This window comes from Myotis nattereri, assembly GCF_964212035.1.
Source record: "Myotis nattereri genome assembly, chromosome: 3".
Lineage (NCBI taxonomy): Eukaryota > Metazoa > Chordata > Mammalia > Chiroptera > Vespertilionidae > Myotis > Myotis nattereri.
Genome location: NC_138077.1, coordinates 43,522,829 through 43,546,018, shown reverse-complemented (window position 1 = coordinate 43,546,018; position 23,190 = coordinate 43,522,829). Strand labels below are relative to the sequence as shown.

Below are 23,190 nucleotides of genomic sequence, written 5' to 3'. Positions count from 1 at the left end.
CAAAACAAGTGAAACTCACAAGAACATTGTAACTACGGTGACCACTACCTTGTTTACCTCTGACTATGAAATAAAGGCTCAGCTCGCTGTCTGGATCTCTCTCTGTGGCCTCAGCCAGGCACAAGAAGATCCACCTAGACCAGTGATGGCGAACCTATGACACGCATGTCAGAAGTGACACGTGAACTCATTTTTTTGGTTGATTTTTCTTTGTTAAATGGCATTTAAATATATAAAATAAATATCAAAAATATAAACCTTTGTTTTACTATGGTTACAAATATCAAAAAATTTCTATATGTGACACGGCACCAGAGTTAAGTTAGGGTTTTTCAAAATGCTGAGACACGCTGAGCTCAAAAGGTTCGCCATCACTGACCTAGACCCAGCTTATTCTCTCTGCTTATCTTTTCTACATCCTTCACTGCCACCCCTCAGGCTCACCAAACCCTTGGCTGTGCTGGCAGGGCACAAGTGATGTCCAACGCGGGGCCCGAGTTTAGGGGAACTGTAGTTGTCAGGGAAAGGATGCTCCAGTGAAGCACGTGCAGAAGACAAAAAGGAAGGTAAGGAGCGAAGTTTAGTGATATAACTAGGTGTAAAACATGGGAAATTCAGGATCGCAGGAAAAGAGTTTATATGTATCCATGCTTAAGCACAGGGCTATTCTGTGAGGTATCAACAGCTTTTCGATTTGTTGGATTTTTGTAAGTAAAACCTGCCCATAGTTTCTTAAGGAAGGAAAGGTAAATGTAGAGGCATGGGAGAAGGTAGGAAAACAACTTAGAGATCATCATATAGTAGAAGGTCCAGGGAAAATTCCTCTGTCTGCTTTCAGTATTGTTGCGAAGATTTGTCTCTCACCTGGAGACTACTTAGTATGGAAGTACTAGAGGCCCAATACACAAAATTCATGCAAGAGTAGGCCTTCCTTCCCCCGGCTGCCAGCACCAGCTTCCCTCGGGCACCCAGGACCCGAGCTTCCCTTGCAGCCCCAGCTTCGTCCGGAAGGACATCTGGTCAAATTAGCATATTATGCTTTTATTATTATAGATTATATTCATGTTTGTGCTGACATTGGACCAGCCTACATTTGGGGAATAGTATTAGCTGCTGCATTAAAGAAGATGTTACTCGCTGGTCAGCGGAAAAAGAAAGGGGGCTGCTTTAACTGTGACAACCAATGCCCCCTAGGCAGGGAAACTTCAAGCGGAGCCAGCCCCGGCCCCACCAAACAGTAGGGGCCTTATCCTTAACCCCACTGCAGCCTTTCCACCCGGCTCAGTAAACCTTTATCATGCCACCCCGGGAAGTGCAGGATTGCCAAGTTCTTCCTTGGCAATTGATAGATCAGGACTCAGGCAATAGCAGAAAGTGCCAATCCTACTCTTAAAATGCAACTATAAAAATAAAAAAAAGGGGGGGGGGAGAAGAATGTTATGTGTTACAGCAGCCGAAAGGCATCGGACCTCCAGTGAAATAGCCTCTGCCGACTTAGCCCGGTGGAAGGATGCACAAACCAGCCAAGAGTTTTACCAGATTTAGTAATGATGTGGGGAAGAGGTTGTGTTTTGTATCTTTCCAGAAGGAGCAGTGCAGCCAGTTTGGGTACCAGAGCATTACGTGTGTCACCACAATGGACCCAGAGAAGCTCCTTGTCCCATCGTTTTAAAGACTGAGAGTTTCCCCGACGACAGCAAAGCGGAAAAAAGAGGAAAAGGAAGCCGAAACCGGTTTGGCTCAGTGGATAGAGCGTCGGTCTGCGGACTGAAGGGTCCCAGGTTCGATTCCGGTCAAGGGCATGTACCTGGGTTGCGGGCACATCCCCAGTGGAGTGTGCAGGAGGCAGCTGATCGATGTTTCTCTCTCATCGATGTTTCTAGCTCTCTATCTCTCTCCCTTCCTCTCTGTAAAAAAATCAATAAAATATATTTTAAAAAAAAAAGAAGAAGAAAAGGAAGGCTACGCAAGGGACTGAGGTGCCAACATGGGGTCAGCTGAAGAAGTTAACTGAGGCCCAGCAGATGGTAGAAAAGCAAGAAGTGGAAGCTACTCCCTCAGTCCTGTTTCTGGCTGTGCCAGCGTTGGTTAGCTGCCAGTCTTCTGCAAGGTCTTGCGCAGCCAAGTCCAAGGACTCTGAGTAAATCAGCAAAAGAAACTTTCATGTAGTAGAAAAATGTTACTGTGGTTTGATGTCTCACTTCTTGCTGTGTTGCATTGGCATTGTTTTGTTATTCTTACTAGTTTTAAAATGTTAACACATTTGCATTGTTTTGTTAATAGGCAGAGCTTTATGTTTAAGTTTTAAAATGTTAACATGTCTGTAGTTTGGGTTTTGCAATGGCATTGTTTTGTTAATTGTTTTAATAGCCAGAGTTTTGTTCTTGTTGCTTAAGTTTTACTTTATAGTAGCTTAAAAATAAAAATAGGGTGAGATGTGGGGTGTGGCTATAGGGTTAAGCCTTGGACTGACCTGTTGGCAAAGCCACAAAGAAGTCCCAGCTTAGAGGGCACAGCCCTCTTAGCATAATTAGGCTCGGCCTTATGACGCTCCCTAGATCTTACCTGGGTAGCTAATGAGCTATGGGAGGTGCACAAGTGCTGTCAAAACAAGTGAAACTCACAAAAACATTGTAACTATGGTGACCACTACCTTGTTTACCTCTGACTCTAAAATAAAAGCTCAGTTTGCCTCTGGATCTCTCTCTGTGGCCTCAGCCAGGCACAGGAAGATCCACCTAGACCCAGCTTATTCTCTTTGTCTTTTCTACATCCTTCGCCGCCCTCCCTCAGGCTTGCGGAACCCTTGGCTGAACTGGCTCAGCACACCTTTCTTCGAGCTTTTTAACTTTTCTAAAGGTAGAATTGCTACCTAGCATATGGAGAGACAGAATTTAGAAGATTACAGGATTCCTAAAAAGATTTGAGAATTTTCTATCAATCTACGTTTTCCAGCTATTTTTGTTCTTTTACTGTGTCTCCACCTAAAAGATTAAGTGTTTCATGGCTTTAAAGAGGTCTGAGATTCCTTAAAAATTATCTGGTACCTTATTGTTATGTAACAAAGCCCACCTCTTTCTCAACTCTCTTTTCCTTATCTTTGTGTCCTTAGGTGCTGATATCCATGGCTTCAGTGCTCCTGTTACTTCTGAGTTCACATTAGGAAATTTAGTAGATGAAATGCAGAGAAGTGAGAAGCCCCTGGTGGCAGCAATCCAAGGCATGGCTTTAGGAGGCGGACTAGAGCTGGCCCTGGGCTGCCACTATAGGATTGCCCATGCAGAGGTAACAGCTGGATTCCATGCAGGACTTGGAATGTGGGGTTTTTCTTTAGGGCAAGCTCTGAATTTAGTTATAAGCATCCAAGGTGATCATTTTAAATAGTTAGCTTATTGGTTGACAAATCTTAGGCTTTTCTAGCATGGATGCTCAGCTATTGTGCACCAGTTCAGTGATACTGGTTGTTAAAATCTTGAAATACTCTAACCACAGAGCAACTGGCCAGGGCTCTTTGACCACTTTTAAATGGCTAGAAGTGGCATATGATAAGGACTGAAGCTCACCCTCTTAACAGTATTGAGGTTGCTGACTCTATTCTCCTCCTTCTCCTCTCCCTCCTCCTCCTCTTTCTCTTCCTCCTCTTCTTCGTCCTCCTCTTTCTTCTCCTCCTCCTCCCTCATCTCCTCCTCCTCCTCCTCCTTTTAAATTTACTTGTTTAAAGTGTGCAATCCAATGGTATATTACTATATTCATAGAGTTGTGCAACCATTACCAAAGTTTATTTTATTTATTTATTTATTTATTTATTTATTTATTTATTTATTTATAATCCTCACCCGAGGAAATTTTTCCATTGATTTTTAGAAAGAGTGGAAGAGAGAGGGAAAGACAGAGAGAAACAGTGATGTGAGAGAAACACGTCGATTGGTTGCCTCCTGTATGCGCCCGGACCAGGGCCTGGGCCGGGGAGGAGTCTGCAACCAAGGCACGTGCCCTTGACCAGAATCAAACCCGGGACCCTTCAGTCCACAGGCCGATGCTCTATCCACTGAGCCAAACCAGACGGGGCCCCAAGCTGATTTTAGAACATTTCATTACCATAAAAAGAAACTTCATTTAGGAGTAATCCTCCATCTTCCTTCTCCCCCAGCCCTAAGCAACCACAAATTTACTTTCTGTCTTTATGGATTAACCTATTCCAGACATTTAATATAAATGGGTTATACAATATGTTGTCTTTTATGACTGTCTTCTTTCACTTAGCCTAATGTTTTCAAGGTTCACTCATGTTGTAGCCTGTACCAGTACTTATTCCTTTCTGTGGCTGAACAATATTCCCTTGTATGCATATGCCACATTTTGTTTATTCATTCATCAGTTGATAGACATTTGGGTTTTCCTACTTTCTTAGCCTTAATGAGCACTATGGAAATTTGTGTGCAAGTTTTTCTGTGGACATGCTTTCATTTCTCTTGGGTATATACCCAGGAACGGAATTGCTGGGTCACATGGTAACTCTGTGTTTAACTCTTGAGAAACTGGCAAGTTGTTTTCCAAAGTGGCTGCACCATTTTTCCATTCTCACCAGCAGTGTATGAGGGTTTTGTATTCTCCACATCCTCTCTTACACTTATTATTGTCTATCGTTTTTATTGTAGCCATCCTAGTGGGTGTAAAGTGGTATCTTGTTGTAGTTTTGATTTGTATTTCCCTGATGGCTCATGACATTAAGCATCTTTTCTAATGTTTCGTGGCCCAACTGTAGCTCTTTTTTTTGAGAATGTCTATTTAGATCCTTTGCCCATTTTTAATTGGATTATTTGTCTTTTTATCATTGAGTTGTAAAACTTCTTTATAGAGACTAGATATACAATTTAAAAAGGTTCTCTCCCATTCTGTGGACGTCTTTTTATTTTATTGGCTGATTGGATCTTTCAGGACTCTATAAAGCTGTTTCTGGAGACTATTATTTTTGTTGACCAAGACAGGTCATAATAGAGTCAGAAAAAAAATGTGTAAGATGCTAAGGATGTGTTTCAGCATAAAGACTTAGGGGACTTATGCTGTTAATTAAATTAAATGAGAGGGTATGCAGTAATTTGCCTTGTAGCAACTCTTGCTGAATTCTATGAAACAATGTTTTTGAGAGTTTGGTAAATCCAGGGGAATGCTCATTTTTACCCTCTATGTCATCTCATTCAATTGACCGTCATGCCTTTAAACTTTGATAGGCTCAAGTTGGCTTCCCAGAAGTCAAATTAGGACTTCTTCCTGGTGCAAGAGGATCCCAGCTTCTCCCCAGGCTCATTGGAGTTCCTGCTGCCCTTGATTTAATTACCTCAGGTCAGTATAAACCCTGCCAGCACTTGTGTAGGTCAATATGGGGAACTGGAATAGGATTTAGAAAAATCTTGGCTTCACCATTCCATACCTATGTGATCTTAAGAGGATACTTCAACTTTTTTTAACTGTCAATGTTCTCACCTATAAAATGGAAAGAATACCTTCTCTGACAGCTTCTCAAATGTTACCTTGAAGATCAAATGTGTCTTCTAAATTAAATATATACAAACTGCTAATCACATTGAGGGTTTTTTTTCATGGTTATGTTCTCTTTCTTTTTTAAAAAGAATTCTTTATTATTGAAAGTATTACATATGTCTCCTTTTCCCCCCATTGATCTCTCCCTGGCTGCTCCCCCCCCCCCCGCCCCCAACACATGCCTTCACCCCCTGTTGTTTCTGTCCATTGGTTATGCTTATATGCATGCATACAAGTCCTTTGTTTGATCTCTCCCCCTTACCCCCACTATCCCCTACCTTCCCTCTGAGGTTTGATGGCCTGTTGATGCTTCTCTGTCTCTGGATCTGTTTTTGTTCATCAATTTATGTTGTTCACTATATTCCACAAATGAGTGAGATCATGTGATATCTTTCTTCAACTGGCTTAGTTCACTTAGCATAATGCTCTCCAGGTCCGTCCATGCTGTTCCGAATGGTAAGAGTTCTTTCTTTTTTACAGCAGTGTAGTATTCCATTGTGTAGATGTACCACAGTTTTTTTAATCCACTCAATGAGGGTTTTTTTAAAAAACAATATACATTTTTTATTGATTTCAGAGAGGAAGGAAGAGAGAGAGAGAGAGAGAGAGAGAGAGAGAGAGAGAGAGAGAGAGCGCTAGAAACATCATTGCTGAGAGAGAATCATTGATTGGCTGCCTCTTGCACACCCCCTACTGGGATTGAGCCCACTACCTTGGCAGGTGCCCTTGACCAGAGTCAAACCTGTGACCCTTCAATCCACAGGCTGATGCTCTATCCACTGAACCAAACCAGCTAGGGCAATGAGGGTTTTATTATAGTTTCAGTGTCTACTCATAGACACTTTTGTTCACATAGGGTATATTATATTCAGATCTAATTTATAAATTGTATTATAAACTGGAACTAAAACCAGCATTTTCCAGGGAAGATTTCAAGTTTTAGTGTGGAAATGACTGAATTTTTCATTTCCCAAGTATTAACTATAAACTTGTTCTCTTTTAATAGGGAATGTAAATATTGAAACACTGGAAAACATTTAGAGACCCTAAATTTACACAATACTATAAGATGAATAAAGATATTTTCAGTTGAGATAAGGTTGGAAGAAAGAAATATACAACTATTTACTCTAAACAGGTATAAATAATTATGAGACCTTGGGTCAGTCACTTTGCCTTTTTGTGCCATAGTTTTCTTATTAATGTGGGTAATAATAGTATCTGCCATCCTTACAGTGTGGTAAAGATAAATTAATACAATGTGCTTAGAACAGTCCTAGACATGGTAATGACTTCATAAGTTTCAGCTATATATTATTATTGTCCTATCTGTCTTCTTAGTTAAGAGGAGATTTTAGTAAAAATAAGATGAGGGGCAATAAAAAATAAGATGAGGATATTGATAATAGACTTCAAGAAGATGCTTTAGAATCAAAGACCTGAGTTTGAACACCAGTTTTACTACAGTCAAACAATATGCCTTATACAAGTTACATTTTATTCATTCATCCAGCAACTATTATTAATCTTCTCTCATATGGTAGGCCTTGTTCTAGGCATTAAGCCTGTAGCAGTGAATCAATGCAACAAATATTTCTGCCTTCATGGAGATTATATGGAGAAAAGAATGACAGTTACTATCTAATCTAATAATAGACAAACATGGTAATTGACCATAACTCCACTATGCTTCCCATTGGCTAATGGGATATGCAAATTAACCCAACCAAGATGGTGGCTGGCAGCCACGCAGCTAAAGCGAGCAGGAGGCTTGCTTGCTCCAGTGATGGAGGAAGCCAAGCTTCCTCCCTGCTGCGGATGGGCTCTGAGCTCCACTCTAAGCAACAAAGTTGCAATTATAGATAAACAAACCCCAGATGCCTGCTTTCAGCAGGCCGTGGCCTGGGAGCTGGAGCGGCAACAAAGTTTCAATTATAGAAGGTACATAAATCCCAGAATAAAAAAAAAAGAAAAAAAGGAGAGGCTGGGAGCTTCAGTCGCCGGCTTGGCCAGCCTGAAAATGGCCCTCAGCCCCTCACCCAGACTGGCCAGGCACCCCAGTGGACACACCCACCCTGAAGGGGGTGTGGCCAGTCTGAAAACAGCCATCAGCCCCTCACCCAAGCTGGCCAGGCACCCAAGAGGAACCCCCACCCTGATCCGGGACACCCTTCAGGGCAAACCAGCCGGTCCCCACCCGTGCACCAGGCCTCTATCCTATATAGTAAAAGGGCAATATGCAAACTGACCCTAACAGCAGAAAGACTGGAAATGACTGGTCACTAAGACACACACTGACCACCAGGGGGGAGACGCTCAATGCAGGAGCTGCCCTCTTGTGGTCAGTGAGTTCCCACATGGAGGAGCTCTGCTCAGCCACAAGCCAGGCTGATGGCTGCCAGTACAGTGGTGGTGGTGGGAGCCTCTCCTGCCTCCTTAGCAGCGTTAAGGATGTCCGACTGCAGCTTAGATCTGCTCCCCGCTTGCAAGTTGACATCCCCCGAGGGCTGCCGGGCTGCCAGAGGGAAGTCTGATTGCCAGCTTAGGCCTAATCCCCCGAGGAGCAGGCCTAAGCCAGCAGGTGGTCATCCCCCGAGGGATCCCAGACTGCAAGAGGGTACAGGCCAGGCTGAGGAACCCCCCCCAAGTGCACAAATTTTTGTGCACCGGGCCTCTAGTCCTATCTAATAAAAGAGAAACATGGTAATTAGCGTACGACTGCTACCCTTCCCATTGGCTAATCAGGGCGATATGCAAATTAACTGCCAGCCAAGATGGCGGCCGGCAGCCAGACAGCTGGAAGCTAAATGAGGCTTGCTTGCGTCAGTGACTGATGGAGGAAGCCAAGCTTCCCTGCCTGCCTTGCCGGCCTCTGAGCTGCACTCTAAGCAACATTGTAACAAATATAGAAGCTAAAAAAAACCCTGGGCTTCAGCCAGCAGGACCGCAACATTGTTTCAAATACAGAAGGTAAACAAAGGTCAGAAACCTGCTTTCAGCAGCAGAGGTCTCATAGCTGGAGCCGAACCTCAGAGCTAAAGCTGGCCCAGAATGAAAAAAAAAGGAAAAAAGGACAGGTTGGGAGCTTCAGTCATCCGCCAGTCTGAAAACGGCCCTCAGCCCCTCACCCAGGCTGGCCAGGCACCCAAGCGGGACCCCCACCCTGAAGGGGGTGTGACCAGATGCAAACAGCCATCATCCCCTCACCCAGGCTGGCCAGGCACCCAAGCGGGAACCCCACCCTGATCCAGGACACCCTTCAGGGCAAACCAGCCGGCCCCCACCCGTGCACCAGGCTTCTATCCTATATAGTAAAAGGGTAATATGCCTCCCAGCACCGGGATCAGCGGAGCAGCGAGGCCTCCCAGCACCAGGATCAGCGTGACAGGGGGCAGCGACCCAACCCCCTGATCGTCCTGCGGCTCTGTGTGTTGCAGGGTGCGGCGCCCCACCCCCTTGATAGGCCTTGCTCTGTGTGTGACAGGGGGGAGCTCCCCAACTCCCTGATCGCCCTGCGGCTCTGTGTGTGACAGGGGGGTGGGGACACGACCTCCCTATGCACCCTGCTCTGTTCGTGACAGGCGGGAGCTCCCCAACCCCCTGATCGGCCCTGCTCTGTGTGTGACAGGGTACGGAGCCCCAACCCCCCAATCAGCCCTACCCTGAACGTGACTAGCGGTGGCATCACAACCTCCCGATCCGCCCTGCTCTGTGCATCACAGGGGGCGGCGCCCCAATTCCCCAATCGGCCCTGCTCTGAGCCCGACCAGGGGCTGCACCTAGGGATTGGGCCTGCCCTCTGCCACCCGGGAGCAGGCCTAAGCCAGCAGGGCATTATCTCCCGAGGGGTCTCAGACTGCGAGAGGGCACAGGCCGGGCTGAGAGACCCCCTTTCCCCCACGAGTGCACAAATTTTTGTGCACCGGGCCTCCAGTCTATATATATAAAAACCAAGGAGCCGGAATGCTGGAATGACTGGAATGACCAGAATGACTGGTCGCTATGATGCACACTGTGGCGGCCAACTGCCCCTCCCTCCATTCGGCCCCCCCAACCTCCCACGGCCCCTCCCCCCAGCCAGCCCAGCCCCTGATCACCCCCTCCCCCCCTCCCCCCCCCACCCTGATTAATGGCCTGGTAGACAAGCAAGTGGAGATGTCAAGTAGACAGTTGAATAGACTGGCCTGGATTTAGGAGTGAGGTCTTCTGAACTCTCAGTGCCCGTTTTCTCATCAGTAAAACAAAGCAATTCTGAGGAACAATGAAGCTACATGATATGCTTCTGTCACATAGAAGATTTTTCTAAATGGTAACTGTGGGGAGCAGAATAATAATCCCCCAAAGATACTCACGTCCTAATCTCCAGAACCGATGAATATGTTACCTTACATTAAAAAGGTACTAATGTAGCCCGGCCAGCGTAGCTCAGTGGTTGAGCATGAACCTATAAAACAGGAGGTTAGGGTTCAGTTCTCGGTCAGGGCACATGCCCAGGTTGTGGGCTCGATCCCCAGTGTGAGGTGTGCAGGAGGCAGTGGATCAGTGATTCTCTCTCATCATTGACGTTTCTATCTCTTTCTCCCTCTCCCTTCCTCTCTAAAATCAGTAAAAATACATATTTTTTTAAAAAGGTACTAATGTGATTGAATTAGGGATCTTCAGTGGAAGATTAGTTTTTATTTTCCAGGTGAGTCGAATTTATCACAAGAATCCTTAGAAGAGGGAGGCAAGAGGTCAGAGGAGAGCAGCTACTACACGGATACCTTTGTAGAGGGAGGAAAGGCCACAAGCCAAGAAGTGTAGGCAACCTTGCAGTGGTTCTCAACCTTCCTAATGCTGCGACCCTTTAATACAGTTCCTCATGTTGTGGTGACCCCCAACCATAAAATTATTTTTGTTGCTACTTCATAACTGTAATTTTGCTACTGTAATGAATCGTAATGTAAATATCTAATATGCAGGATGTATTTTCATTGTTACAAATTGAACATAATTAAAGCATAGTGATTAATCACAAAAACAATATGTAATTATATATGTGTTTTCTGATGGTCTTAGGCGACCCCTGTGGAAGGGGTCGTTCGACCCCTACAGGGGTCGCGACCCACAGGTTGAGAACTGCTGCTCTAGAGGCTGGAAAGGACAAGAAAGCGATTCTTCCTTAAAGCCTCCAGAAGGAACGCTGTTCGTTCTGCTGAGCTCTTTTAGACTTCTGACGTCCTAAACTAAGATCGCACATGTGTGTTGTCTGCCGATGCTATGTGTTTGTGGTAATCTGTTATAGCAGCAATAGGAAACCCGCACAGTAGCTGTAAATAATGATGATACTAAAAATCGTTCTTTGTTTGGAAATTTTTTTTTACTAAGAAAGGATGTTAAAAATAATTGTCACTAAAAGGTAGAGATTCCTTACTGATGGAGGGGAAAAAACACCTACAAGTGTTGCAGGAGCTGATCCCGTACAAAATTAATAAGCAAATAGATTTGGATTAAATTAATAAATAAACGTATTCTGATCCTCTGAAATCCGTAAGAGAGGTAATTCTGGAAAGAGGATCGATGGCAGCACCAACTATTGCTTCTCCACAAGCCCCTTGAAGTGCCAGCTGAAAACGACCGCATCTTTAGCAGTGATCGCAAAAGATGTGCTTGAACACGTTGCAGTTCATTCCCTGATGCTCTCTGTCCAGTCAGGCGACAAGGACTGCAGTGCCCTGTTCTTTCCGCTTTTACTTTCTAGGTCAGGTCCTCCTTGTTCTCGGAACAGCACAGGAAGCCAACCCTCTCTCAGAGCTGATCCCCAGCCCTGATGGGATTCTTTGTGATCACTCATGGTACGGGGGTGCCCCCAGATCTCTAGACTTCGATGAGACTCCTCTTATTATCTAGAACACCCGGGGAGTGGCACTTTTATCCTGCCAGCCTTTGGCCTTTAGGTATAGGTGAGGTTTCTCTATGTTTTAACAAGGTGTTGAGGGTAAGTTTTACACCCAGGGATCCTAGGCAGCAATAGTAAGTATCAGCAAATTTCATTTCAGGATCAAAACAAAAGAACCAGACAAACCGAAATCTCAAAACTAAACCCCAAATCTAAAGCCTATGGAAATATTGTGGCATAAAAATGAAGCATAAATGTGAGCCTGCTGAAACAGATTTTAAAAAATTCACATTATTACAAAATAAGAAAGAAAATTGTTTATTAAACAGGAATACCCTGTTTAAATTCAAAACATTAGCCACAATTATTTCTTTTTGAAGCAACAAAAACAGATGTCATAAAACAGACAACAAAATCAGCAAAATGGAGGATAAATAGAGACACATTTATAGAATTCAGAAGAATTTAACAAAAAGATACATAAAATGTAAGTGAAGGTAGAAGTCATGGAAGGTATGTAATAGAGGTCTGTTATGAATAATAAGAGCTCCCAAAGCATGAGGCATGAAGGTGAGAAATAACCAAAGGAAAAAATAGAAGAATTTTTTTCAGGAACTAGAATCAGAGATTGTATTTTAGCAAGCACACCATTTTTCTGGAAAACTGATGAAGCAATATCAATGCCTGATACATTTTGGTATAGATTTTAAACTTCCAGGAAATAGAATCATGCAGCCTTCCCAAGGATAAGAACAAAATGCAACAAAAGGCTACTTTCAAAATAACTTCAATCACTCCATCAACAGATAAATGCTAAATGTATGGAACATTCATATATTAAGATGGTCTGCAGTCTTTAAAATGATCATCTAAATTAAGAGTTCTTAAAGTGTGATTCAGGGACTGATGGGTATTGCTGAGAACCACTATGAAGTCAGAACTATTTTCATAGTCATTGGCCATTACTTGCCTTTTCTACTCTCATTCTCTCCCATGTGTACGGTGGAATTTTCCAGAGCTTATTGTATGCCATCTGACATCAGAACAAATTGAATGCAGAAGTAGATATGAGAACCCAGTGGTCTTCTATTAAGCCATACATGAAAGAAATCTGCAAAGATATATAACAACTAGAGGCTTGATGCACAAAATTTGTGCAAGAGTAGGCCTTCCTTCCCCGGCTGCCGGCACCAGCTTCCCTTTGGCACCCGGAACCTGGGCTTCCCTTGCAGCCCCGGCTTTGGCTGGAAGGTCGTCCGGAAGGACATCTGGTCTAATTAGCATATTACGCTTTTATTATTATAGATGACACGCTTCTCACTAAATTTTTAACAATTTGAACACATAGTTATTTTGCATAAAAATTTATTTATGTTAACATATAATAAAAAGCATTTTTAAAGTTCTCAGGTTTAATTTCTAATACAGTAACTATTGATAGAAATAACCCATGTAAGCAGAAGCTCTTTGGAGTGCTCTGTGATTTTTAAGAATGCAAAGGGGTCCTAAGACTAAAAAGTTTGAGAACTGTTAATTGAAATTCATATGTTTTGACATGGAAACCACAATACAAAACTATATACAGGATCCAAATTCCTCCTCTTATAGAATATGAAAGGGGAGTTAGAAAAACTCCACATGCTTTAAAATTATTAAATTTCTTATCAATAAATTAAGTTAAAATTTGTTATAATTTGTGATGGTAGGAAAAGGCACACATTTAAGAAAATGAACTATTTTAAGTATCCAATGTAGAATTTATAAGAGGATGCTTACAATCCAACATGAGCTTATTCTGCAAAATAGGAAGGAAGCAAAGAAGCATAAGATTTAAGAGGAAGTTGTAATACAGCTGGCCTGTGAACGATGTAGGGTGCCAACCCCCATGCACTTGAAAATCCATGTGTAACTTTCGACAGCCCCCCAAACTTAACTACCGGTAGCCTGCTGTTGACCAGAAGCCTTACCGATAATATAGTTGATTAATACATATTTTGTGCATTATATGTATTATATACTGTATTTTACAATAAATTAGGTGAGAGACAAGAAAATGTTATTAAGAAAATCATAAGAAAGATAAAATATACTTATAGTACTGAATGTATTTGTTGAAGAAAACCTGCATATACGTGGACCCTCACAGATCAAACTCATGTTGTTCAAGGGTCAACTATAGAGTGAAGTGAGTATATAAATTCCAAGTTTACAGAAATTAAAGCATGTGGGCAAACACTGAGGAATTTGTGGCCCTGTTTTCAGTATTAAGTCTGAAAGGCAAGAGTATCTTGGGGAAAATCAGGAAGAAATCTGGCTTATTTGACAAAAAGAAATGAAGTGAACTATGACTGGCCTTTTTCAAAGTTCGGCAGTTTTTAGAAATATCACTTTTTAACATGATGAGAAGAGATAAAAACAGTAAGAATATGATGGATTTTGACTTGTGTAGAAGAGGTCACAGTGAATTAGAAGAAAGCTAACATTAGAATTATACAGCTATCTTTTTAAGTAATCTGTACAATTTTAGGGGGACTTTAAAACGACATTGGGAAACGGTTCCATGGAGGAAAATTTTTCTAAAGGTCGGAAAGAAGCCAGGAAAATACAGGAAAAAATTGAGATTACCCAGCAGGGAGAAGTCTCCTTATAGTAGCTCTAGGCAGGGCTCTTATTAGAGCCCATTGGACAGTGGTTGTGCTCTACACAGAGGGCAGCACAAGAAGAAACAAGCTGAAATCTCAGCCTGAGAATTTGGGTTGTATATACAGAGCTGGGTCTTTAGGTCCTTGGCAGAATAAAAGTACCTGGAATCTCATTGACTCTGTCAGTAGAGCATTGGTACTCCTCTGCTTTTGTGAAATCCACCCAAAAGAAATCATTAAAGCTGAAGGAGCCCTGGCTGGTTTGGCTCAGCGGTTAGAGCGTCAGCCTGGGGACCGAAGGGTCTCCAGTTTGATTCCCTCTCAAGGGCACATACCTTGACCCTTAGGGGTGCATGTGGGAGGGAATCAATCGATGTATCTTTCTCACGTTGATATTTCACTCCTCTCCCCGCCCTTCTCCCTCCCTTGCACTCTCTCTAGAAATCAGTGGAAAAAATATCTTCCAGTGAGGATTGTAAAAAAAAAAAAAAAAAAAAAGCTAAAGGAATTTTCAGTCCATCAGTGGGTAGTTCTTGTTACCCCTGGTTAGTTGTCTCAAAGATCCTTTTAGTGCTCAGGTTCCCTCCCTCCCTCCCTCCCTCCCTCCCTCCCTCCCTCCCTCCCTCCCTCCCTTCCTTCCTTCCTTCCTTCCTTCCTTCTTTTTTTCTTCTTAGGAAGCTGATTCACTCACCCCTCACTCTAGTGATTTTATACACAGGAGGCTTGACCCCCGAAGCCTCTCACCCACTCCCCACCACCCTCCTCACCCCAGGAGGAAACCTGGAAGCCTGTTTTCAAAGGCAGTTCCAGAAAACTGGCCAAATATTGCTGTTACAGAGTGATCCATACCAAAAGTTTTTGACTGTCTATCTGATCAAGACCCATTTGTAGCTCTTGGAAGCACTAATAAGAACCAGGCATGGAGGGTTTGTCTCAGAGATGGCATCTACCAACACTGTCTACAAGAGCAGCAAAGACTGTGGAATTGTTGCCATCAGTACTGATTTGATGATCACTTTTCAAAAGGAAGATGGTATTGGCAGAAAAGTAAGGAATGTGTCAAACTTCTGGAACCCCCTAGAAGTGCCATTCTGTACTGGAGGCTGCCAGAGCCACCACTGGACACTGGATATTCCTGGCACCACCACCAGACACCAGATGTACCACCCGAGATGTGAGATTTAAGCAGCTGCTATTGCTTAGTGTCACTAGCTCCTGGACTAAAAACCCTTAGTAGAGCACTCCATTCGCCAGCCTTGGTGTCATGGGACACACCCTAGCTGCCTAGGGTGTGAGGGCTCAAAAGCTCAGACAATAGTGATTCCACAAACTAATGAAGTATCAAGATTCTGGGTAGCTAAAAAAAAAAAGTGATTGAAGTTCACCCCAGTTATCCTGTGTAACTTTTTAAAATTGAGTTGAGGGAGGGAGGGAGGGAGGGAGAGAGAGAGAGAGAGAGAGAGAGAGAGAGAGAGAGAGAGAGAGAGATGAGAGAGAAACATCCACCAACTGCCCTGACTAGGAATTGAACCTGAAACTTTGGTATATGCCATGACCAGGAATTGAACTCACCACCTTCTGGTATACAGGATGACACCCTAACCAACTAGGGCCTGTGTAATTTTGATTATAACTTATATAATGTCAACTTAATACATTTTTCCTCTGTCTGCCCAACCATATTTATCTTCGGGCACTGTCGTGTGTGTGTGTGTGTGTGTGTGTGTGTGTGTGTGTGTGATCAATGACAGCCTTTGGTGCATATGATATGAAATACTGGTACTACTCTGCTACTACCTCTATGATTATAATTTAAAACAATTATCTCTTATATAGAGATCTATAGTTTATAAAGTGCTTCTATAGATATTATGTCTAGAATAAAGAGAGAATATGTTATTTTCACTTAATACTCAGAATTACTAACGTAAACATAATTATTCCCATTTATCAACAAGGAAATTATAGTCCTAAACAGTTCTTTATGGTAACACAAATAGTAAAAGATAGTGCTGGAGCTTGAATCCACATTTTCTGGTTACCCCTTCAGTGATCTTTCTACTACAGCTGTCATTTATTTTATTTAACAATAGGTTTATATTCAGAACAGAGGCCCTCCCTGCTTTTGCTTTAATCTCACATTGTTCTGTGACTTGTTTTGTTTTGTTTTAGGAAGACATGTTTTGGCAGATGAAGCACTCAAGCTGGGTATTCTAGATGAAATTGTCAACTCAGACCCAGTTGAAGAAGCACTCAAATTAGCCCAGAGAGTTTTAGGTAAGGAGATAACAAAAATAGCCCCAAATTGGAAACAAGCTAAATGTCTATCTTAAGAAACTCCTTAAATATCTTCTGGTACATCCAAGTGATGCAATATGACACAGCTTCAAAAGGAATGAGAAACTATGTATTGCGTGCCATGGTATGAGTGCCATGATATCGTATATTAAGTGTAAAACGCATCACTGTGTATAGTGGTTTACCATTTGTGAAATAAGAAAGAGGGGATGGGATTGAATGTCTATATGGGGAGAATGGATATATGTAACTGCTTGTGTATAAAATATTTCCATAAGGATGCATAAGAAATGGCTAATGGTTGTCTCTGGGAATGGGGCTGGTCAGCCAGAGACACAATTGGAAGGAGACTTTTTGTTTACTAGAGGCCTGGTGCATGAATTCATGCATGGGTGGGGTCCCTCAGCCTGGCTGGCGATTGGAGCCGAGTGGGGACGGACCACGGGAGGTTGGCCCCAGCAGCAAGCTCACCAAAGCTGATTCTGTGAGGAATCGGGCTCCCTCCTGCCTCCTGTCTGGGTCCAGGGTGCGGGTGAACCAGATTTGGGGCTGTCAGGGTCCCAGCAGCAAGGCCTGGGTCAGTGCGCGGCACAGCTACCGGCCGGTCATTCCAGTCATTCAGTCGTAATGGTCGCTTAGGCTTTTATATATACAGATTATTCTGTACCTTTTGAATTTTTATTAAATAAATGCATTTTCTATTAAGAAATACAATTAAAATTAAAACAAGCAAATAAACATTTCAGCAAATAGAAGACAGGCTCTATAACTGACCACAATAAAAGCGTGGTTCTGTTTCTGTGAGCTATGCTTTCTCTCTCATTGGTTTCTCACTGTATGGAGTCATGCCATCCTTTAAGAGTTCTTTGGTGTGGCACTCCTCGAGTTTTTCTTTCCTTTTCTAGCTGTTTCTTTTTAATGTATGGAAGTTGGCAGCAAGGTGGAGAGGGTTGAAGAGTGTTAGAAAAAATAATTGGAAAGAGTGCTGGTTATAGGCAGAGCAGGGCGTTCATCTCACTACTTGGTGGCAGGCAGTGGCTCGGTGTCATTCAAAGGCATTCTTTTGAAAAAGTCATTCTTTTGCTGACCCTGGTAGGGACCATACACTTTTCTGAAATAATCATTCTTTTTGTGGCTCTAGCCAGTTACTGTCAATGCAGTAAGAAAAGCTTGAACTGGAGAGGCCAGGGTCTGTGGGGGAAGAATACTGGCGACTCATAAAGAGAATCTGCAAGTCTTTGCCCAAATGGGAATGAGTTTCCTACTGTCTTTCTCTGCCTTCCAGACAGTCTTCAGCACATTTTCATCCCTGGCTTCATTGTGCCTCCTGAGAGGGCTTATTGTTGTGTTGGAAGTCACCTGGCTGGCCAGCAGCAAAGGCTATTTACATTTGGAGGTGCCTAAATTATTTTTCGGTTGGGGGCTTAAATAGACTGTGATTTACACCCGTGGTCTTAGTTTGTAAAGAACCCGATTTCAACAGAGAGTTCTTTTCCTGAACTGATTTCCTTAGATTCAGATTTGAGAGTTAAGTTCCTTCAAGAGGTAACGAGGATCATGGTCAAGTACAGCCGTGGGCAAACTACCCTTTTATGTAATGGTGTTTACTTTGAATTTATATTAGTTCACACAAACACTCCATCCATGCTTTTGTTCCGGCCCTCCGGTCCAGTTTAAGAACCCATTGTGGCCCTTGAGTCAAAAAGTTTGCCCACCCCTGCTCTAGTACATTTATAAAATTGTCTGTTTTCATCTTTTAAAATTGATTTCATTTTAAAAATTAATTTAGATTATAAGTTTTAAACATCCTTTTTTTTTTAATTTATAAAATTTATAGAAGTCTACTCAGTCTCAGCCACATTACACAGTTTGTCCACTTGATGGCACCCAAATATTGAGGAGGAATCATCTGCTTTAAAACTTGGTAATTCACCTGTAAACAATGGGGCAAACGGTTCTGGGCTTTGGACAATTATGTGTAACTATTTCAAATTATAGTCATGAATGCTATTTAGAAATACATAAAATTATTTGTGTATGAAAGTGTCTATAATATAAACTTACATATATTCTATAATTATAGCTGCATAGAATATGTATGAATATAGACAAAAAAATTTAAAAGAGATATGCAGAAATGAAAACAAGTTAGTTTTAACCCCAAAATTGTATAAATGATCTTTTCTTTGTTTTGGGTTTTCTTTATTGGGCTATAATTTACACACACAAAAATTCTCCCATGTTAAGTATAGAGACAGATGAAATTTTGTAGTTGTTTACAGTTATGTAGTCACAATAAAAAAGATGTAGCTCTGTCACCCTAAGAAGTACTCTCATGCCTCTTTCCAGTAGATTCCCTCCCACAGACAGCCACTCACCTGCTTTCTATATTGTTTTTTTAGAATTTCTCATAGATGGAATCACACATATAGTATGCAATCTTTTATTTTATTTCTTTCACTTACCATGTTTTTGAGATTCATCCATATTGTTTCATGTATTAATATTTTCTTTTTTAAATTACTAAATAGTAATCTATAGTATGGATATATCACAATTTGTTTACTCACTTATTAGTTGATGTATATTTAGATTATTTCCACTTTAGGCTCTTGACAGGGAATCGAACCCAGTGACCTTCGGTACAGGGCCAACGCTCTAACCACTGAACAACTGGCCAGGGTGGGCTCCAGTTTTTTGTTTTGGCTCTGACCTGCATTGTGTCTCTTTTAGTGTTTAGGGAAGCCGTGGGCAAACTACAGCCTGCGGGCTGGATCCGGCCGTTTGAAATGAATAAAACTAAAAAAAAAAAAATAAAAGACCGTACCCTTTTATGTAATGATGTTTACTTTGAATTTATATTAGTTTACACAAACACTCCATCCATGCTTTTGTTCTGGCCCTCCGGTCCAGTTTAAGAACCCATTGTGGCCCTCAAGTCAAAAAGTTTGCCCACCCCTGATTTAGGGCTTAGAGTCCTATGGAAAATTCTGGAACTTTTTCTTTCTTCTATTTTTATTTTATTTATTTATTTACTAGAGCCCCAGTGCACAAAATTTGTGCGTGAGTGGGGTCTCTAGGCCTAGCTGGCGATCAGGGCCGATCAGGGCCACGCTGATCAGGGCCGGGCCAGAGAGGAGGCGACAGTCGCTGGGCCAGGAGTGGAAGGAATGGACACTGGACCCCGATGCCACCATCGTTGGCACACCCCCCGCCGCGCGGTTCCCCGCCTTTCCCCTCCTCCTTCCCTCGCCACTGCACTACCACTGCAGCGGGCAGGCAGTGGGCCAATCGGGGCCTGCTGGCCAGGGGAAGGGATGGGGTATGGGAAGTTGGCTGCCGGCCCCAAGGAGGGAGCCAGCCCTTGACTCCCCTGGGAAAGGGGTTGCATCCACTTTCACCCACCCCTGGTTCCCTGTTCCAGCCTGGGGGCCTGCCAAGTGCGGGGAGGGACCATGAGAGGTTGGCCGGCCCCGGGGGTGGGGTGGGGTGGGGGGGACCACGGGAGGTTGGCTGGCCAGGAGAGGCTGGCTGTGGGAGCACACTGACCACCAGGGGGCAGCTCCTGCATTGAGCATCTGCCCCCTGGTGGTCAGCGCGCATCATAGCAACCAGTTGTTCTCATCATTCCGGTTGTTCTGGTCATTACAGTCACTTAGGCTTTTATATGTATAGATTTTTAATTTTTATTGATTTCAGAGAGGAAGGGAGAGGGAGAGAGATATATAAACATCAATGATGAGAAAGAATTATTGATCGGCTGCTTTCTGCACGCCCCCAACTGGGGATCAAGCCCACAACCTAGGCTTGTGCCCTTGACTGAAATTGAACCCGGACCCTTCTGTTCATAGGCCGATGATCTAGCCACTGAGAAAAACCAGCCAGGGCAATTTCTTTCTATTTTTAAAAATGAGTTTCACTAGAATTCTATAATTTCCTGGTGCTGCTTTGTAATAGGTAAATGCTAGAGAGACAAAGTAGAAAAATAGGACAGATTAATGAAGGTCTACCTCAGAGAATCTTATCTACATTTGCCATTTATTATCTTACCAAATGCGAAGTTTAGCTAGGCTTATTTATTTTGCCTTTCATTTTCATTTAAGGTCTTATGCTTTTCCTTTCTTTTTATGTTTCCTCAATTTTCTCTTTTTTTTTTGTCTTTAAATATAGTATGTGGTTATTTGGCAGAACAAAATTGATGGGTTGATTTGAAGAAAAGACTCCATAAAACTGTATTATAAAAATATATATTGATATTTTATAAGAGATATTATAAAATGTGTTAACAATAAAGTATATCAATAATAAAATATATTAATACAAATCTATAGTTATGTGAAGCTGGTACCATTGTCTTGATCTAGAGCAGGGGTGGGCAAACTTTTTGACTCGAGGCCCACAATGGGTTCTTAAACTGGACTGAGGGCCGGAACAAAAGCATGGATGGAGTGTTTGTGTGAACTAATATAAATTCAAAGTAAACATCATTACATAAAAGGGTACGGTCTTTTTTTTTTTAGTTTTATTCATTTCAAACGGGCGGATCCGGCCCGCGGGCCGTAGTTTGCCCACGGCTGGTCTAGAGGAATGGTTCTCAAACTTTATTGTGCATCAGAATCACTGGGACGGTCTGTTCAAAGAGACTGTAGGACCCCCTCACTACTTTCTGACTCTCAGAATGTCTGAGGTGGGGCCCAAGAATTTGCATCTCTAACACGTTCTTAGGTGATGCTGATACTCTGTTCTTGAGCCCACACTTTGAGAACAACTGGTGTAAGAGAACAAGGGGAAGAATGGAGAAAACTTTTCCTAGTTTTGACTTTTTACACCTGGCATGCAAACACTACCAGCAGTCTCAAAGATATTTGTAAATCAGTTACGAAAGGCATGGTTAAAATACATACATGTATGTTGCACACCTTGTGAATATACTAAAAAACCACTGAATTGTAAACTTTAGAATGGTGACTTTTATGGTATGTGAATCATATCTCAATTTTAAGATACATGTAAAATTTTTGTTTCCTTTTCCCATTTGTAAAAATATTCTATTAATTCAGCCTATTGCCACCCCCTCCTTACCCCCAACTCCACTTCTGAAATATTGACTTAAACAAATAAAAGGAAAAGGTTAACAACACGTATTTAGTTTCCACATCCAATAGGAAAGGAGAGAGAGAAGGGAATTTCCAAGGGCAATATTGCAGTCAGCAGTTTTGGAACCAGTTATGTGTGGGAGGGGATTGTAGAAGGTTAGCATGTATCTAAAAATGTGATTTGGGAAGTTGCTGCAAATTTCTCTACAAATTTAACGTGTATCCTGGAGATTTAACTGTGAAAGTTAATTAGCTTCATGCATCTTAATACTCTTTTATATGAAGCCTCTCAGACTACTGCCGTGCAATAGATTTAGCAGAGCAATTCAGAATTACTTGACCAAGCCAGATTGCGTTGGCTACACTGGGGAGAGCAGGGTCCTGTAAAATGCTATTTATTTGCACTTGCATTTGGCCTGTAGCCTGCTTTTACCCAAATGGAGTGAGAACTCCTGATTACCACGTGCATATTTCTGGCATGAAGCTGAAAATGTGTGTTGTTATTCAAAGATGGGCACAGGGGACATCAGACTGGGAGCCTCAACTCAGGAACCTAATGCTCTGCTTTTGTCCCTGTAATGACCCCTGGTCCTGTGACTGCACGGGGCTGTGTTAGCCATTTTTAACAATTCTAATTCTGCCTAAAGACCTTGGGCTTTTTGTTCATTTTGATTTTGTGGCTTTAAAAAAAATCTTAGTGGTTCCATATGTCTTTCTCTTCACTTTATCTTTTGCTCTTTGTAATTTATTTTTACTCTCTATGAACATTTATATAAACTTATTTCACAGGAGCAGAGTGACTCTGCCTTACGTAGGAGGCCTAAGCACGCGTCTAAATTTAACTTCCCTTGGAGGTACTGCCCAGCTTCTGTGGGTGCCTCCCGCAAGCCTGGGAAAGTACAGTTCTGTCTGCTCTCTACAGAGCTTCTGTGATAGACACAGCTTACTGTTTATCAGAATGAGAGAAGAGAGAGTCCTTTATGCCTTAGGAAACCATTTCTATAAAGGGCGCGCTGTGTCTCTCTTCATCCTAGGCAGAAAAAAAAAAAAATCTCTTCCTGTAGGTTTACCGGAAAGGAAAGAGGGAAAATAATTGCCTCCTTTTCTTCCGTTAGGAGCGTGGTTCACTTTAAAAAATAAAAAATTTAATATTATGCCTTAGAAAACCTTGAAGAATTAAGGAAAAAAAATGTGAATGGGTCAAGGAAATAATTTGATCATAAGCACTTTTGAATCAGAAATCAGTTCTTCTCTTACCCATTTTGCTATGCAGCGAACGCGAGTGCTGGACTGCTCACACTTGCTTCTCTTAATATGTAGGTACAGTTGAGTGACTTTAAAACTACCAGGACTCTAAAACTACCAAGTGTGTAAGACGTACGCTTTGAAAACATCAGACCTATAGACCCAACGGGGAAATTCTGAATATATTTTGTAGTAATAAACTGGAATGTTAAGATAATAGTATCCTTCAGTTACAGCTACAACAAGAAAGGGATGGGAAATGGTATGGGGGGAAAGTGATCTATGATGGTGCTCTGACCCCAGCCTCTCCAGCGGATACACTTCTCTTGGCCCTAGGCTGGTTTGGACAAGCACCGTGGGAAGCTCCCAGGATGCCCACTGGCAGCCTGAGAGGTTCAGAGTATCCCCAGGGTAACAGGCTTATGCTGATCAGCAGTATTTACTGTGCACAATGAAGCAGGCTTTGCTTTTATTTTTTCTTGTCCTTTTT

The 23,190-nt window shown here is 42.5% G+C and overlaps 1 protein-coding gene across 3 annotated transcripts in view; it reads left to right on the top strand.

The window, feature by feature from the left end:
* The window catches only part of EHHADH (enoyl-CoA hydratase and 3-hydroxyacyl CoA dehydrogenase), a gene marked incomplete at its 3' end in the record, with an annotated part of 45,470 nt that overhangs the window by 10,134 nt on the left and 12,146 nt on the right, over nucleotides 1-23,190 (top strand). Inside the window, exons 3-5 of one of the 3 annotated variants that reach the window (XM_081086232.1) lie at nucleotides 3,113-3,285; nucleotides 5,232-5,343; nucleotides 16,234-16,338. In XM_081086232.1, coding sequence (XP_080942358.1) covers nucleotides 3,113-3,285; nucleotides 5,232-5,343; nucleotides 16,234-16,338 — 390 coding nt within the window. Of the gene's footprint in view, nucleotides 1-3,112; nucleotides 3,286-5,231; nucleotides 5,348-16,233; nucleotides 16,339-23,190 lie in introns of all 3 variants that reach the window. The other 2 variants (XM_081086233.1, XM_081086234.1) reach the window with 2 other exon arrangements.